Here is a 19459-nt window from a genome sequence, read left to right on the forward strand (position 1 = left end):
AGTACCCACATAGCTTTGGCAGGGGACCTTCAGAGAGCACACATAGCTCTTGCTCAGGATCCACCCAGGGAGGGAAATACATTTTTTACAAGCAGCCAAAGGGAGGGTTGGTGTAAAGTTGCATTGTTGAAGGGGCTATAGTTGAAGAGGCTATAGTTGTGGAGTGAATGGTTGCATCCACACCATACATTTAAGCCACATGCTCCCCCCAATCCTGGGAACGGTAGTTTGACTCTTACAGAGTTACAGTTCCAAGCATCCTTAACAAACTACTGGTTCAAGGATTCTTTGGGGGAAGCCACGTGCTATAAATGTATGGTGTGAACATGACCAGGGAATATAGGGTTCAGTGGTACCTCGGGTTACATACGCTTCAGGTTACATACACTTCAGGTTACAGACTCTGCTAACCCAGAAATAGTACCTCGGGTTAAGAACTTTGCTTCAGGATGAGAACAGAAATCGTGCTCCGGCGGCGCGGTAGCAGCGGGAGGCCCCATTAGCTGAAGTGGTGCTTCAGGTAAAGAACAGTTTCAGGTTAAGAACGGGCCTCCGGAACGAATTAAGTTCTTAACCCAAAGGTACCACTGTATAGCATAATTGTGCTTCTTCCCTGTGCCATCCTTGCCCCACCCATAAGTCCATCCTATTCACGTGTTCTGTCAGCGTATCTGTCGTGGATGCTATAGTTGACACCAGTCCTGTGGATATAACTGGCTCCTGCTTGTCCTGTGTTAAAGAATACCTTACAATTTGTGCAGCCTGAGGATGCAGACAGGCTCCTTGGAGAGGTGAGAGCCACCACTTGTGTATGGAATCCTTGCCCTCCATTCCACCTAAATCTTAGGAAACTGTTTTGGTGCTAGACCAGTGTCTGGTGTCAGTGATGGACTGGATGAGGGTGAACAAATTGAAACTTAATCTAGACAAGACAGAACTTGTTCCTGGTTAGTTAAAAGGCACTTGTGCTGAATAGGGATTCATCCCTCCTGCCCCCCACCTGAAAACTTAGGTTTGCAGTTTGAGTATACTGCTGGATTCATCCCTGAACCTAGAACACCCAGGTTTGAGCAGTGGCCAGGAGTGCACAATTAAATTATTATTTTTATCTGTCATTGTGGAAACATATCTAGTGTTTGGCAAACATAGCTGGGATGCTGCCAAATTCTTTTGCACCTCAGCTGGTAAATCTTGAGCATGACTGCGCCCTGAAATGTTTTTCCTGACCCAACTGAAAGGATGTTTCTATTGAATCAAAATTGAAGCACTGTAATACAATTAGAATGCATGAGAATTATTGAGATTGGGAATGGTGAAATTCCAAGGATTCTTGCATTTCTTATTTTAAGAAGAAAGTTTCATTTTATTGTATTGAAAACTAATAAAATATTTTTGAGGGGAAGTAAGTTTCTACCTCATTACAGTTGAGAAAGTAATGGAAACATGGGTGAGTATATACTTCAGTAAAAACCTGACATGATTAAATAGATTTTTTTTAAAAAAAGAACTTTTAAAAGCCAGTAATAGCTTTAGGTGCTTTAGATGCTTAACTAATGGCAGCATCCAAATTCCGGTGTTTCTGTTCACTCCATCTGGTTAGAGTGAAACAGCTGGGGTCCACTGTTTTTGGCAGCAGGTCTGCTCTTTTTGATCATGTATTCCTGTCTCACACTGTTGGGTGTGAATGGTTAGTTTTCACTGCAAAAATTACATCTTAAAAAACCCACAATATACACTCACACCTTTATGGGTATATGTGCACATAAGTAGCAAAGGGGCCTGATGGGAAAGGTTTGAAAGTTGTATATAATCAAAATGAGAGGGAAAAGTCTTGATAGGAGAAAGCAGTCTAATGTTGTCAAGCTTCACAGATATATAGTTAAAAGGTACCAAAATAAGATTTAAAATGGCTAGAAAAAGAGTCTCAAAATTTTAGTGTAATTCTATGAGTTGTGGGAACCTCTTTTTTGTGGATAAATAAGTGAGGACAACAAATTTATAAAAGGAAGATACAGATTATAACCATAGCATTCAGGCAGGCATTTACTGTGATGTTAAAGGGCTTACTATTTTTTTTTTCAACCAGTCAATATGCAATAAATTTATCTTATTTCAAGGTAGCATTTTTTCAAATCTTGAAAGCACAGTATCTTGTATAGCAGAGAATACGGTACTGTTGTTTTTCTATCTAACACAGCTATTGCAGTGAATCATAGTATCATACAATTGTAGAGTTGAAATGAACCCTGAGGGTCATTTAGTCCAACCTCCTGCTATGCAGGAATCGCAACTAGATCATGTGGCCACTCGAATATCATGGACATCTATTGGACACACCCTCCCATCAGTTGTCAAGAAAATAAACAACTACCTGAGAGGCAGCCCTGTTTAGGGAAGTTTTTAATGTTTGATGTATTTATCGTGATTTTAATATTCTGTTGGGAGTCGCCCAGAGTAAACACAGCCAGATGGGCTGGGTTTTTATTATTATTATTATTATTATTATTATTATTATTATTATTATTATTATCGGTACACGGAGGCAGATCCTGTTACCAGATTCCAGAGCAGAATTCTACGTGGAATAGAATTCACTTGCAACTTCAGCTGCTTCCTGTGACATGAGCTGCTGAAAAGTAGTCTATTCAAGCTTCCTAAAATGTAATAATGGATTTATTTGTGGCATTATAGAATTAAAAGTACAGTAATATAAAATGGCTATGTGCCAATTGTGCAATGTGGTAATATGTATTTTTTAAAAGATATACCAGCATATCTAGGGGCTCCTTCAGACTAGTGGTAGGTGTATTCTGCAACATGCCATTGATGCAATAATAATGCATTAGTGTTGGGTTGTTGTTTTTACTAAACCATCCACATCCTACCTGGTCCTAAGATGCATATGGCACTGGGTTGTTGCCACCTGTAGGGGCACTATTGTGCTATAGTCAATCAAAACAGGACCAAAAAAACCCCACACAGAATATTTGTGGTATAAAAAGTTACGGAAATTCAGCAGAAAGCTACGGGACATGCACTGATTGGAAGCAAAGCGGTATGTCCACCCAAAAACTTCTGTAGGCATAAATGGTATTGAAAATGAGATAATTGCCTTGATATGAACACAAATCATAATGGATGCAGAATAAAATGATTTAAAAATGAAAATGAAAGGCTACATAGAGGGCCCACAGGCTAAGACCTATTGAACACAGAAAGCCTTACTGTGAACTCTCTTCTCTTAGCACCCTCAGAGACCGACTAGGACTGCATTTTAATTGTACTGTTTGTGTGCTGTGCAGCTGTGTTGAAAGATATTTCAGAAAGCAATACTAGTGGCTGCTTCATACTTCTGCAGTTATTTTCTTCAGAAGTTCCTTGTTTGGTGTAGTATCATCTTTCTCTTCAAACTAACTTTTCTTGGTATGGGTTAAATTGGTAGATGGCTTGAGGTGTAGTATTATTTTAACGGTATGTCTATGTTTTTGTTTAATAATAATAATAATAATAATAATAAATTTTATTTATATCCCGCCCTCCCCAGCCGAAGCCGGGCTCAGGGCGGCTAACAACAATAAAACAGTACAAAAGTACAGCACAAACAACACTCTAAAATCATTCATTATAAAATTAATTAATTCAAGCCACTGGCTTTAATATACTATTACATGTCTTCAGCTTTTAGGATACACAACAAATGCATTTGAATCAATAAAAATATAAAGCACAATTGGGGAAAATGTTATTGGTGAAAGTCCAAAGTATACAAGCCCTTTTCTGTTGATGCACAGGAGAACTGTGGAAGTGACTAGTTGCCTTAGATTTCCCCCAGAAAAATAAAGAAAATCTGCTTTCTAGCTATCATTTGGATTTCATCAACAGTAGGGAAACTGTTTTTATAAATGGCATTTAAAAAACCACACATACTGTTGAGCTTCTAAGCAACAGTTCTTCAAGGCTTCAACTCTGAGAGTCGTTATAAATCCCTGAAAACATGGTTAACAAAACAGTCAGAAATCAAATGGTATTGCTGAAGATAAAAAACACTATGTTTAAAAAAAGTGAATTTTAATGACAGGGTCTTAGGTGAGTCATTAAGGGGTGGTGAGACGGTTGCATTTACAGTTAGCATTGATATAGGTCCTACTGGTCTACTTTGTTCCTTTGATTAGAAGTGATAGGTTATTCGTAATATCACACAGCTCAGTGTGCATATAAAGGTGGATCAATATCTTTTAATAGACTATTGTTTAATCTATGCTTTAGTTTTCTAAGAGAGTTTATTTGAATCCACCAGCAGATCATGGAATGCTTGTGAATGGATTGCTAGGTTGCCAGTGTTGGGAACAAGGCAGTATAGAAGGAATCAGAAGAGTTTCTTATTGGGAATCGTTTTAAATACTAGAGGCCTGTAGCACAAGATTTGGCTAAGAAGTTACAGTCAACACATGTAATCTGCAATTTTGTTGTCTCCCAGCTCATAGTCCCCCACCTTCTACTATTTCATATGCATATTGAAGCCTCCACTGTTAAACTAACTCCTTTTTAGTAAGAGATTTGTGAGTAGACAAAGAATGCTCTGATCAACAACGGCAGGAATTGTGATTTCCTTTTCCACAGCAACTGAGCCTATACATATATTTACTTAAAAGTAGGTATCATTGACTTAAATGAAATTTAGTAAGACTAGGCTTCTTTGAAATCAGTGATAATTGTTTCCTAGTAAAAATGTATAAACCTGAGCTATAAGTAGGTAGGGGGTGTGTGTGTGACATCTGGTGGCTACCCTGGGTACAGGGAAAAGCAGTGGTTCCTTTGCTCTGGAGAGGGAAAGTTAGGATAGCTCCCTAAATAAATAACACTTTACTCATAATTTATGCATCTGCATTAGAATGGTAGCTATACTCACACCATATAGGCAGGGATTCAGAGACCTTTGAATACCCACACAGTGCTTTTGCATAGGGTGGTTCTCCTATTGTGCTGCTCTGAAGGATCTCCCAGTATTTCAGGGTAGCATCTTTAGAGAAATGTGGAAAAGTCCCTCTGTGTGTCCTGCATAGTGTATGTGGCATTTTGTATTTTTATTTGCATTGTTCTCGGTGGGACTTGCTTCTGCATAAACAAACACACACTGTTGGCCCTCCTGGGTGAACTAGTGTTCCTATTTCACGCCCTCTGTCTAAACTTGGCTCTGCAATTTGCTTAGTTATCAAATTGCGAATATTTATAACTTTGCATGTTAACCAGCTAGAATCATTTGTTTGCCATCTTATGGGAATACAACTAGTTCTGGAGATTCATTCAACAAACACGATAAATGATTTTACCTGGCAAGCACGCATACAAACAAATCCATGTTTTTCTCCACTCCTTTGATACATTGTTGGTCCTAGGAATGAGAGGAAAAGTTCAGGAGTATTGTAATTATATTAATTGGCCCAGTCAACAAATGAATATATTCAGCTGTTTCAGCTTTCTAAGACTGAATGAAAAACAGAAATACTGGATTTTAAGAAGTTGTTTCTTGATTCCACCCATTCTCTTTTGTTCAGCAACATGGAGCTTGTGGTTGCAATCCTGTGTACATTTATTTCAAACCAAGCACCACTGAACACAGCAGAACTTGCTGCTGAGCATATGATTCTCCTGTAAGGAATGCAGTTACAATAGAAGATAATAATGCTAATGACTGTGGAGATGAGAGGGAAGATAATGATCTGGTTTCAACTTGAATGAGATCAATCTGATGTTGGTTTAAAAGTTGGGTTTCAGTACAAATTGGAGAGGAAACATTATTATATGGCTTGATTCTATGCATATTTTCTTGGAGGTAATTATTACAGAAGAAAATCTGACTCACTTCCACAAAAATATACATAAGATTGTAGTCATAGAATGTCAGATCCTAATTAATGCAGAAACTTACAGTTCTAGGTCAAATCAGTCTTTTAGTGTGTAATAAAGAATGCTATCAGTATGATTAATTGTTTTCATATGAAACAATCTCCCTCCTTGCCTGCCATGTTACTTAAATGAATAATTGATACACAATCTCATTGTTGCATTCATGTTGAGAAATGTTGATTAAAACATAACTGGATTGGTCCATTAAAGCAACCCGATAGTGTTTGTTTTGCATTCCATAGGTTTTTGAACAATTGATACTGCCACTTGGGGGAGCTAGGACAGTTTAAAATTCCAAATTGTTTCTGAATCCCATTAAGCTTGATGAGAAAACAAGGAAAACTTAGGGGGGTGGGGAAGCCATGTATTATCAATCATTTGTAGCAGTTTACAGCACCAAATATAATGTTCAAACTTGTAAAAATCTGGAAGTACAGGTTGCTGTTGGCTAATTTTATTTTATGAAGGGGAAGCCCAGCTTCCGTAAAAATCTTGTTCAGAGAAGAGAGCAAGCAGCAAGCAGGTAAACTCTGCAATATTGTTACAAGAATAGTGTAGACCATTGTTAGGAAACATTCCAAGAATAGGGTGGGTAAAGCCGTCCTTCTCCCCCTAAATTTCCATATCATAAATTAAAGTGTTTGCAACATACTGTACAGTGGAACCTTGGTTTTTGAACATGATCTATTCCAGAAGTCCGTTTGACTTCCGAAACATTTGAAAACCGAAAATCAAAGGGCTGTCAACAAAGTGAATAGTGAAAATGGAAAAATACACCATGGAAGCTGTTCAACTTCCAAGGCGCATTCGAAAAATGGAAGCATTCACTTCTGGGTTTTTGGCGTTCGGCTTCCAAAACGTTCAGCAGCTGAGACGTTTGAAAACCGAAGTTGCACTGTAGATAATATTATTGAACATACACAATTAATATATATAGTTAAATACATGATTAGTAGATTTAATATATTTATTAAACAGATCAGAGCCATTCTTTTTTGAAAAGAATTGACCAGAAAGATCTGAAAACAATGAGGCTACTGGGCAGGAAAGAGAAGGGAGAGGGAGAAAGCAAGGGAATTCTTATTGTTATTCTATCTTTTGCACTCATAAGCAGAAGGGCTGAAGTCTGGGAAAATATAAACTATTCCCACCCTCTATTCTTTTTGCATGAAATGCACATCCTAATCTGCAATTGTTGGAGTGGATATGGAATTATGGAAAACTCAGATTGCTAAAATGCAAATAAAATGGTGTCATCTAATAAGGACATCCTTAGGTGTTCATTCATATATCACATTTCCATGAATTGATCCAGATGCTGGGCCAGATCCCCAAATCCTCCATTCTCTGCAGGTCAACTTTGATTGGTCATAATGACATCTGGTGATTGAACTTTTACAGAGGGCAAAGGGGATTGCTGTAACTGCCCATCAACTGATGGGCTGCTATGATAACCACCTCTGAAGGGATGTTGCCATCCCCAGGACCGGTTTGGGGAGTTCATCTTCAACGGGGCTTGTACATTAGCACAAAACAGTTTGCATTAAAACTGCTTGCTAAAATGGGGAGGGGAGCTTCATATTAGCAAGCATTTTGCATGTGGCCATCAGGCAGTTGGTTTTCTCTGCTGCAGCTGCACCATCCAAGTCAACAGAGTGATTGACTAGGCCATATTACAAGCAACTTCAAGAGAACTGAAACAAGACCCTTCCTCTTCAAAGGTTCTGAACCCAGCACTCTGATACCATAGCATCTTTAGACCCAGTCCTCCAGATGCCCCTGTCATACATTTAAAAAATCACAATATTTCCGTTTCCACCCTCTTTTAACTTTCCCTACTGTGCTATAATGCTAAAGGGCTCATGCTTAGGCTGGCTGCCCAAGCACTTTTTGCTGTATAGCATAGCAAAGGAAGGAGTATTTTGTAGAGTGGAAAAAATAATATCATTTTCTTTCCTCTCTCCTGCAGCTTCTTCACAGAGTGCAGGGAGATGAATTTTTAGCCTCATAAAGCCCCTAATCCTAATCTCTCAACATTCTGTAGGCTCTGGAAACCACTGAAAATAGGTCGTTTTTGTGCCACTTCTAGGGGTTTTAAATTTTCTTTTAGTTTACTCATTTATATCCCCCCTCCTCACATTTCTGAGTGGTCCTATTTTACTGGCAAACTGATATGTACTGGACTACACAAGTACAGTAACTGGTCAAATAATAATTCACACCTACCAAAATATTTTGATCACAAAATTGTAAGTCAGCCCACTGTATTCTTTATACACACTTAGTCATGCCTTCAGAATTGTGTAAGCCAGTCACCAAAGTCATGTCTTGGTTCACCATCTGATTTCAAAATGGCACCCGGTACCCAATGGTCAATGAAGAACCCAGTCTTGTGAACCCTCCTGAGTTTGGTGATATCTGCCAAAAAATAGGTGAAGTCACACCATAATGATGTCTTAGTCCACCATCTTGATTCAAAGGGGTACCCAGTGTCCCAGTAGTGCCAGAATGTGCTGCCCCCACCTCTGGGACCCTTGTACCAAGTTTGGCAATAATGTCTCAAGATATGGCTGATCTGAAGCAAAAAACAGGCAAAGTCATACCAATGTCATATTTTGGTCCTCTATCTTGATTCAAAATGGCGGCCAGTGTCCCAACATCAATGAAAACTGCCATCCCACCTTGAGAATTTTCATGCCAAATTTGATGACAATATCTTGAGAGCTGACAATCTATAGACAGACAGACAATCCATTTCCCAAAATATATACGGTACCATATTTTTCGCTCTATAAGATGCACCAGACCACAAGACGCACCTAGTTTTTGGAGGAGGAAAACAAGAAAAAAATATTCTGAATCTCAGAAGCCAGAACAGCAAGAGGGATCGCTGCACAGTGAAAGCAGCAATCCCTCTTGCTGTTCTGGCTTCTGGGATAGCTGTGTGGCCTGCATTCGCTCCATAAGACACACACACATTTCCCCTTACTTTTTAGGAGGGAAAAAGTGAGTCTTATAGAGCAAAAAATACGGTAATAGATCATATATTAAGAGTGGAGGTTCCCCCTGAAACTGCCCTCCACCAGCTGTTTTTCTCATGACGTGGATGATGGTAGCTATAGTGTAACAACATATTGAGGTCCATGGGTTAGCCATCACTATCTAGAGTTTATGCAGAAAGCAGGAGGCTGATGTTATAGTTATAGTGTTATAGTGTAGTACCTGCTAACTGTGGTGTTTGTGGATTCTGGTTGTGTGATAGTTGCAGGGAAGAGTGGAAGAATATTGTGGCATCCTCCTTACAGCAGAAACTGTCCCACTTGTAAGAGTGTATACAAAAAGGGAGGAGCAACCCCCAATTTACTTTTCCAGTGGGTGAATGGTCCTTTATAGAAGCATATGAAAACCTCTAATAATGAAAATGATTGATTGGCGAGACCCAAGTTTTATTTCAAGACAATCTGTCATATCCCTAACATCCAGATTCTGCTAATGGCTTTTGGCCTGTTGTTCTCCCTACCTCATCAATTTGTTGAGAAAATTGTTTCCTGTTGGTTATAAGCTGTAAAAATTAGCTTCATGCAGCTACATAACTCATTTATAGAACTATAGAAGGGGGCTGATTGCTCATTTGTTTTGTTCTCCCACTTTTTTACAGATGATCCCTAAACTTAATATGCCTGTATATTCTTTAAATCAATTTTGAAAACCTCTATAAAGTCTGTGACCCAACATCTGGAGGCTAGTCCACATTTAAAGTGTAGTTATAGACAAACAGTATTAACTGAAAATGAAATAATATACTTGCTTAACTGAGGTGCACTAAGGAACTTTGGAAAAATCAAAAGCTGCCCTACTTGAGAAGGTAGTATTTGAGAGAGTGTGAACACCTACCATGTCTGATTATTAACCAGGACACACAAATGCCAAAGCATCATATGTTATTGACCCAGAAAGAATTCTGTACCTTTTAGAGTTCTCATTTTTAATCCAGCTAAAGAAAAATGCATTTAGAAAGTGCTAAAGAGGAGAATTCTGTCATTTTTCTTCTTGCATATCTGTTGTTTCACAAATACAGCCATCACATTAGCACAAGTAACTGAAAATATTGGCTCTCATTTAACAGTTTCCTCTCTCCAGATTGAGATGGCTGGTAATCAGTATACTGTAGCAAAACAAAGCACCCATCTGTGCTAATGTTCTTACAATTCAGAAAATATGCATTCATGACTAAACAGATTTTTGCAAGTCAGTCATACAAATTATTGAGCCTTTTCTTTTTCTAGAAAAAGAAATCCACCTAAGAATGTTATATATGCAACAGGAAGTCACAGACTTAGAATATTTTCTACATTATTCTATAATTTACTTTGATATTCAGCACCAATAATCCAAACATGCTTAGGACCTAATATCAAACAGGTGATGAGGAAGAGAAAAAATAGGAGAAAGTGGTGGCAGATAAAGAGAGAAGAATGGCATTAAGAATGAGAAAAGAAGTCGGCTCACCCACCCTTGGTTCTGGTTCCAAGACCCTCACCAGAAAATAGTTTTTCCAGCCCTGTTGTAAACCTTGCCAAATAATATATTGTATCTTAAAAAGCAGAGACATCACCTTGCCAACAAAGGTCCGTATAGTTAAAGCTATGGTTTTCCCAGTAGTGATGTACGGAAGTGAGAGCTGGACCATAAAGAAGGCTGATCACCAAAGAATTGATGCTTTTGAATTATGGTGCTGGAGGAGACTCTTGAGAGTCCCATGGACTGCAAGAAGATCAAACCTATCCATTCTGAAGGAAATCAGCCCTGAGTGCTCACTGGAAGGACAGATTCTGAAGCTGAGGCTCCAATACTTTGGTCACCTCATGAGAAGAGAAGACTCCCTGGAAAAGACCCTGATGCTGGGAAAGATGGAGGGCACAAGGAGGACGAGATGGTTGGACAGTGTTCTCGAAACTACAAGCATGAATTTGACCAAACTGCAGGAGGCAGTGGAAGACACGAGTGCCTGGTGTGCTCTGGTCCATGGAGTCACGAAGAGTCGGACACGACTAAACAACAACAACAACAACAACAACAACACTTTCAAAATACACCTACCACCCTGCCCCTGGTATCTAAGAACCATGATGGGTAGCCATGAGATGCAAAGTATTCTTGGTGGTTATAGTCCGATTACAGAACTTTCTCCCCATCTGAGAGCTTAGCTGAGTATAGCGATAATATAGGGACATGCAAGTTTTTTATTTTCATACTGCACCATCTGCTAACCTGCTGTACCCTTTCTACCATTTGCAATGAAGAATTAATCAAGACTCCTTTCATTAAGACAACTTGGGAATTCCTAACTTCCTGATGTATGAATTTGTAGCAAATAAACTCATTCATTAACTTTAACACTTGGCACTGTGTACACATTTTGACATGCATGAAAATTATATCTGTGCAAGAAAATCTCATATGTGAGGCTGTCATCATAACTACTATTGCTCAGATACACATGTTTCCATAAAACCATATTTTATTTTTGTATTTGTATTTTTGCACAAGGCACTCTGGATTCATGCTGCCTCTGGATTTATACTGCAGGGGAACCAAATGGGGTTTAATCTATTGACATCCTGAGATTTACCTATTTGGAGAGCATAATCCTGGCTCTAACAAAGATGCTTGCTATTACAAAATACACACCTTAAGCTTATCTCACTGGAACAAAAATAGCATTAAGTAATATTGTGCTCTTCATGGCTGCCATTATTTTTTCCTGCAAGCTCAGCTGTGGTGTTCTGAAAAGAAAAATCTTTATTACTCTATTACCACATTAGTCAGTTATTTTGATACCTGACTCACTACCAAAGAAGGCACATTGTGTTCTTCCTGGAACCACTTCAAAATTAGAAACACACTAAAACAGCTCCAAACATCAATCCAAGGCATTCAAAGATCCTAATATTGAGTTTCTGGCCTTAAATTTTTAACATTTTAAATTGTGAAATCAGTTAAAAACATTTGTGGTTGCAGTTCCCAAATATATGTGTGTGTACACGCATGTGCACACACTTAAGTTTATTGTTTAAGTACGTTATAGCATTGCACTTTTTACATTTTGAGGTGGCTTATGATCAGCATTAAAAAAACAACAACTAGCTTCTTCTAAAAAACTATCTTATAGTTCATGTGTTATTCAGAATGTCAGGAAATATCTTGAAAAGAGTCACAATTAAATAAAGCTTTAACACATCACCTTGCTGTCAAACATTCACTGGTAAAGTACAGTGGATTGTAATGAGCCTCAGTCTAGATAGAGGGAGTATAGATTTTTTTAAAAATAAAAAAATCTGTACTCTTTCAAGCTTGTGTTAACTGTTGCTCAGAAACATATATGACAGAGCTAAAGGACACTTTATAATAAATATAGTTCTATGTGCTGTCCATTCTTTCAGAATGCCTTTTCTTTCGGGTTGTATGTAATGCCTTTTGAACTGATGAATTTTCCTTCTGGCTATATTTTCAAAGGAAAGTTTCACAGTCATAATTACTTGAATGTCTGTTCTGTGTAAAATACTGCTTCCTAATTCTGTGTCATGCATTTCCTGATTACTTTGCTAGGAAACAGATTTTTAAAACTTAAGGTTGTGTCCTACATTCTTTATAAAGTTGTGTCCCTAAGCTTACTAAATCTTTTGTTATATCTAATGAGGTATCTACAGTAGGTTAGTTTGTTATATCTATTCAGCTCCTAAACCTGCTTCATCACCTTCCCACTAGCTTGGTTTATGGATGTCCAAATCTATGTCTGGACTGGCTATAGATTAGGGATTCTAACAGCACTCCAAAACTAGGCAGCAGGGCTGCAGAAAACCTGATCAAAGCCAACCAATTAACACTTCTGTTCCACAGATGAGGAACATGGAGGCTGAGAGAAAAGCCGTTGATTTTAGGCTATGGCAGACTAGGTGGTTTTTTTGCTTACTATTCTTATTATACTGGGAGTCACGAACTGTTCTGATCTACCACAGATCATCCATACATCTACTAGTAGATTCTGATCTACCTTCTGCCTGCCTTCCTTGTAGGAGCTGTGTCCAGTTGAGAGTGTCCAGAGACATATACACTCTTAACCACACATGTCTGTTGAAGAATGCAAATACTGTATTTTAAGTTTGCATCCTGAAGTTTGGTGGTGGTAGGGTGGAGAAGAATGGAAACAGTCTGGTTTGGTGTAATTCCAGTTGGTTGGCCATTTTGGTACAAACTGTGCTGTTACCATTAAACAATGAGTAGTTCAGAGCATAAGGTTTAGTTTTCTTATTGAGAAGAGCTAGTCTTGAGGTATAATACTAAACCTCTGATGTTGATGGCTGAAGGGGTTAATGTGTGTAGGCCTGAGACTGGTAGAGAAAATCACTGTTGGGGATGCTCTGCCACAGCAGATACGAAGGTATTGTCCATGGTTGCACCACCAGTAGTATCTAACAGCCTCAAAATGGGGCATGTTATGGCAGGCATGGAGTGCTGGAAGCTTTCAATCCATGGGATTCCCCAAGGGACCCAATCCTTTGGCTACTCAGCTGTATCAGTCAGGTGAAAACCCACCATCACCTTTTGTGCTGGCAGGCGTGGGCAGTATGGGGTTAGAGCTACCACCTTGTTGTTCTTGGTTAGGAATTTGGATTGCTCAGACTCTCTTAAGAAATATTAAGTGGTATTTGACAATACATTGAAAAGTCATTTGGTATAGTGACAGAGTATGTGGTTGACTAATAAGAAGACTAGGCCTACTTATTGTTTTTATTACGTTTTATATCCTGCCTTTCCTTCAAGGAGCTCAAGGTAGCATACATGGTTCACTCCCATTTTGTCATCACAGCAACCCTGTGAGGTAGGTTAGGCTGAGAGAGCATAACTGGGCCAACTTCTTCTCACATATTCCATGTACAATGGAGAATATCTAAAACACAGATTAATGAATTTGATTGATTCATGTGTGTTATAATCTCCTACTTCATGAGTATTTGCCTCTGAATTATTCTGTTAGAATGTCCAGGGATTCCAATAAGGAGTTAAGTTGTATTACTCTATTCATACTGGCTCAGCTTTTATTATTTACAATGCTGACATAATAAATACCAGACTTTAAGGGTTTTTTGAACCCAAGTAGGACAGGTTATCATTCTTCGTTGTTTGTATCTGTGTGTGTTTCTAAAGGTTGTGTCTGTGAAATGAGACCATGACAACTGATGAGGCTACAAAGAAGGAAGGAGATGTCCAGAAAGCAACTCTTGTTGAACAAGGCGAGGATATCACACCAAACAAAGACAAAGGAGTTCTGAAGGTGAGGCTTTGAAGAAGCTAATTAAATGTTCCTTTCTAGCTCCTGGACAAACACCAGTATCTTACTGTTCCCATTATAGCAAGGCAGAGATTCTTATTCTGCTGTGAAAATATCCGCTTAACATAATACAATAAAACAAAAATTCTCAGTGTGTGATAAATCCATTGAATGGTGTAATTGGAGCAAATAATAAGTGCTTTACATTTATTTTGCAATTACCTCACCTTCATTTCATTTTATTTTATTCGTCACTTGACCCATTCCAAAGGCTTGTGAACAGAGGGGGAAAGAAAATCACAATATGTTAAAAATGTTTTTGAAAACCTTATGTAAGGAACAGTAGATTTGAAAGACCAGATCATAAAGGACTTCCAAAGCTTACCTCAAAGTCAAAAGAAACCTGGAGTCAAGGAGAAGGAATACAGATGAGGACCAACACCCATCCCTCTTTTGCCTTGGGCAATTGCCTTGGGCAATTAGGAAATAGTCTTATGAAGTGCCACTGATGTATCCCTCCCCACCACTGTAACAATTAGTTAATAATATTTGTCAGGTTCTGCCAGTTTTAAAACTCCATCTCTATTTTACCTTATTCTTGGCTATCAAAAACCGGTTGAAAATCTTAAGATACTCAGACTGGGTTTCCTGGAAAATTAAGTTTGGGGGCAGCCCTTGGAGGTCTAGATTGGCACCTGAATGGTAAATGTAAAAGGATGAGGAGGAGCTAGATGATTGGACATATTAAATGTTACAACTAAAAGGCTTGTCCTTAAGAAATCACAACCTACCTTACCTAGCCTGGAGTGGGTAAAGCTCTTTACCTCATTCTGCTATATGTGGTAGACTAGGCATCATCATATGATGAACAGAGATTTGGGCATATAATGAAACTCTTCTAGATCTACTTTGTGTGGCCTTCTGTAATGTGTGCCACTGTCTACTGCGATTTTGTTTATCTTTATTGGCTCTCATATGGCTGATTGACCAACATATAATAACAGCTTTTGGTTGTATGAATCAACCCTGTATTTCTGGGTTAGAAAACAATGAAAACCAATAGATTGAGGTTCGTCAAATACAACTGTGAATGGATTGAAAGTAGAATAATTTCTAGGAAGCATTCCATATACAATTCCTCATTTGCAATCTAGTGATAGATTTTCAGATATCCCTCATTCCCCGCATATGGATGTAGAGCGCAAATTTACAAATCAGTGTACTGAACTAACACGAAAGACTCTCTGGAATAGGTTAGCTGATGCACATGAGCTCTTATTTCTGATATTAATTTCTTTTTTCATATCTTCATTCTAGATTGTGAAGAGGCCAGGGAATAAGGATGAGTCTCCCATGATTGGAGATAAGGTTTATGTCCACTACAAAGGAAAGCTGGCCAATGGGAAAAAGTTTGATTCCAGCCGTGACAGGAATGAGCCATTTATCTTCAGCCTGGGCAAAGGTAAAGAATGGAAAAGGTGGAGAAAGGTAAAGAGAGCCTTAGGGATATAAAATGGGTTCTTGCCAATTAAATTACAGTTGGTTTATAATCCTGTTTTCAGAAAGACTGTGTGACTGAGAGCAAGCAGGGAAAGAGCTGAGTATTGGAAGATGTCTTGTTTTGCTATTACTTTTCAAACCTAATCACAGAGCAACAAAGGAAAAGAATCTCGTTTTTCAGCCTGCCATCTCAATGGCAGAAACCCGTGTGATCATATGAAGCTGCCTTCATTCTTCATATGAAGAGGTCATTGGCAGCACCTCTCCTAAGTCTCAGGCAACAGTCTTCTTTGGCACCTGCTACCAGAAAGGGCATCTCTAAATGTACTCATCAGTCCTACTATAGTTAATCCAAATAACTAGGAATTTGTTTAGTGGCAGAAAGAAAATAATAGATTAAAAGAGTGTAGTTACTACTCATTAAATTATAACTCTAGGGCTCTAGAGCAGTGGTTCCCAATTAGCTAAGTGGGCCCCTGTTTTTCAAAAGCCAAACTATGGACCCCCTTACTTCTGAAAAAATTGATAATGTATCTCTATGGTAGTTTTTTTTATGTGAATGGTGCCACGGACCTCCTGGGTGGGTTACATGGACACCCTAGGATCTGCAGACCACTGCTCTAGGACAATCCTTTTTGATCATTAACAGAATGTTCACTTTTTGTTTCCCTTTACTGTTCTCTGGACACAGTCGCATTGAGAGTGTTGACATCTTTCTATTTCCTTTGATTTGTCAGAGTGTAGTAAAACAAAGTATGTGTTAATCAGCACACAGTCATTGTTAGTCTGTAGCATCAACAGCATGTTAAGGATTTTGGCATCTTAAAAACTAACATAGAATCACAGAATTGTAGAGTTGGGTGGTACCCCAAGGGTCATCTAGTCTAACTCCCTGCAATGCAGGAAAGAGATTTATTAGGGCAAATGTTTTCATGAAGTATCACTAATAATTCACAAACCCTTTAGAGTCTTATGATTATTATTTAATGGTTTTATACTCCCAAGTTTGTCTTCTATACCTGAATTCAAACAAGAATGAGCATATTAATTGGCAGTTACTGTAAACTGGAAGAAATGCAAAAAAATATATATATTACGGATGGAGTTGCCCCCTGAGAGTGTGCTCTACTCCTCAGCTGCAGTGTGTTCCACTGAGAGACATTTTCTATAATTATGCCCAGCTTTGTAGAATCCTTGCCTAACTGGTATATGAAATATTGAAGCTGAGAATCTTTCATCAGAAGTGAGATCATTGCTTTCTGGCAAGCATTTAATGGTTTCCAAAAAGTATTGGTTTGCTTTACTTGCCTCTTTGCTTTTGCTTTTATAAGTTTTGTTATGCTTTTGGAGTTCTTTAGAATAAATGGATTACCAAAAATTAATAGCTACAGCTCCATAGACCCAGCAAGCTGTTCTTATGATATTTGTTCATATAGCCATGTTTGGAATTAACATGTGCTCCATGTTAATTGCTTTCTGTTGGGATACGTTGATTTTTCTTTTGTCCCCAGCCTTGCTCTAGTTCTTAAATGATAGGTGCCTTGGCCAGAGATGGGAAACATTGAGGCCTGGGAGCCATATATAGCCTTCCAGCCCTCTCTGGACTCTGCCCAGGTCACAACCCACCCCAGACCCTACTTTATACTCTCCTTGAAAGTGTCCTTGAAATCTGATCATGCTTCTTGCTTGCCTGATTGGAAGGTAGAGAGGTGTGTAAGTGTGTGTAGAAACCAGCTTACCTTGCAAAGGTAAAATTCTCATTTGCTTTGGTCTTGCCCACTTTTGCCTCTGGCCCCACCTACCACTCCCATGTGCACCCTGGAAAGTTGCCTAGATGGCACCACAGCCCATGAGCTGAAAAATCTTCTCCACACATGCTTTCAATCATAAACTTTAAATGTGGTTTAAAAGTGAACATGCAGCCTGCTACTGCACAGTGTGAAAATCACAGCTATTTCACTCCTTCACCAGTCCTGCTGTAATGCCAAGGGCTAAACTGAACCCAAGCTTGATAATCTCTCTCTCTCTCTCTCTCTCTCTCTCTCTCTCTCTGAACAAACCTTGAACCTGGGTTCAGACATAATGCTAAGCACTCAGCAGCCATGGCAGGAGCAGAGAGGTGCAAAGCAGTCAGTTTTTGCACTGGGGATCAGCATGATGTGTGCTCACCTTTAAATCATAGGTAAAGGTAAAGGTACCCCTGCCCGTACGGGCCAGTCTTGACAGACTCTGGGGTTGTGCGCCCATCTCACTTAAGAGGCCAGGGGCCAGCGCTGTCCGGAGACACTTCCGGGTCACGTGGCCAGCGTGACATCGCTGCTCTGGCCAGAGCCAGAGCCAGAGCCGCACACGGAAACGCCGTTTACCTTCCCGCTGGTAAGCGGTCCCTATTTATCTACTTGCACCCGGAGGTGCTTTCGAACTGCTAGGTTGGCAGGCGCTGGGACCGAGCAGCGGGAGCGCACCCCGCCGCAGGGATTCGAACCGCCGACCTTTCGATCGGCAAGCCCTAGGCGCTGAGGCTTTAACCCACAGCGCCACCTGCGTCATAACCAATCATAACCAATAAATAAATAACCAATAAATCACCAAAATAAATAACCCATAAATAAATAACCAATAACCAATAAATAAATAAATAACCAATAACCAATAAATAAATAAATAACCAATAAATCATAACCAAGGTTAAAAGTGACAAGTGAAGGCTGCTAGTGCTAAATGATGGTTTAACATTCCTTGTGTGATATTCTGGTTTGTTTTCAGATAACAGTGTACGTAAACAAAAATAATCTTCAACTTACTCGAGCAATTATCTGATGCAGAAGCAATAGAGACACACAGTTTAGTATCATGGATTTTGCATAACAGTTCGGTTATTTGACTACTACACTGTACATGTCTAAATGATCACAAATTGTAAATGTTTTTTTAAAAAATGTGTCTGTGTCTTGCTTTGGTAAGCTTACTAACTGAAACTTTTTAATTGAAATTTCTTGTTATTAGGCCAGGTCATTAAGGCATGGGATATTGGGGTTGCCACTATGAAAAGGGGGGAGATCTGCCACTTGTTGTGTAAACCAGAATATGCATATGGTTCTGCTGGCAGTGTCCCAAAGATCCCCTCAAATGCAACACTCTTCTTTGAGGTAAGTGTATCTTTATTTGCTTATTTTATTTTGACTAAGTACATTGTTACCTAGTGAGTGTAATTTGCCAGTAATAGCAGATGTGCAGCACAATGTTTTATAGGCAGAAGTGAAGCAAACTAGCAATGACCATGAATCCATCCACTAAACTCCATGGTGTTGGGAGAGGCCCTGAGTTAACTAGATAGGATATTGTCATGGGAATCTTCTGGTAAAGGCTAAAATGCAGTTGGGGACCACTTTGATTGATAGCCCAGGAAAAATACGTATACTGTTTTTGGATCTAAATAAAGTGGGGTGCCACTGTTAATTCTGATAACGCTAATCATCAGTCCATTGAAGGTGAAACTAAATTCAGGCAACTCTTCACCTCTTTCCCAGTAATCTCTCTGCCTCCCTATTCCTGCCCACCAGAATTGGAAGAGTTGGCAAGGATGCAGACAGAGGGGCTATAGCACACATTATGTGGAAACATGTTGAACCCCAATATCAACCAACCTACCTGTATTTGTTCTTTCAAAGAAAAACAGCTTCCAAGGGACACCATTGATTCGTAAAACAAAAGGGAAGG

At 39.1% G+C, this 19459-nt stretch overlaps 1 protein-coding gene across 4 annotated transcripts in view; it reads left to right on the top strand.

The window, feature by feature from the left end:
- FKBP5 (FKBP prolyl isomerase 5) overlaps positions 1-19459 on the top strand; it is a 55342-nt gene that overhangs the window by 5233 nt on the left and 30650 nt on the right. For 2 of the 4 annotated variants that reach the window (XM_079980621.1, XM_079980622.1), the window contains exons 2-4: positions 14116-14242; positions 15557-15701; positions 18746-18888. In XM_079980621.1, the coding sequence (XP_079836747.1) occupies positions 14138-14242; positions 15557-15701; positions 18746-18888 (393 nt within the window). In that variant the 5' untranslated portion in view covers positions 14116-14137. Of the gene's footprint in view, positions 1-13730; positions 13790-14115; positions 14243-15556; positions 15728-18745; positions 18889-19459 lie in introns of those variants that run through there. The other 2 variants (XM_079980623.1, XM_079980624.1) reach the window with 2 other exon arrangements.

The sequence above is a fragment of the Podarcis cretensis genome (genome assembly GCF_951804945.1).
Source record: "Podarcis cretensis genome assembly, chromosome: 6".
Taxonomy (NCBI): Eukaryota; Metazoa; Chordata; class Lepidosauria; order Squamata; family Lacertidae; genus Podarcis; species Podarcis cretensis.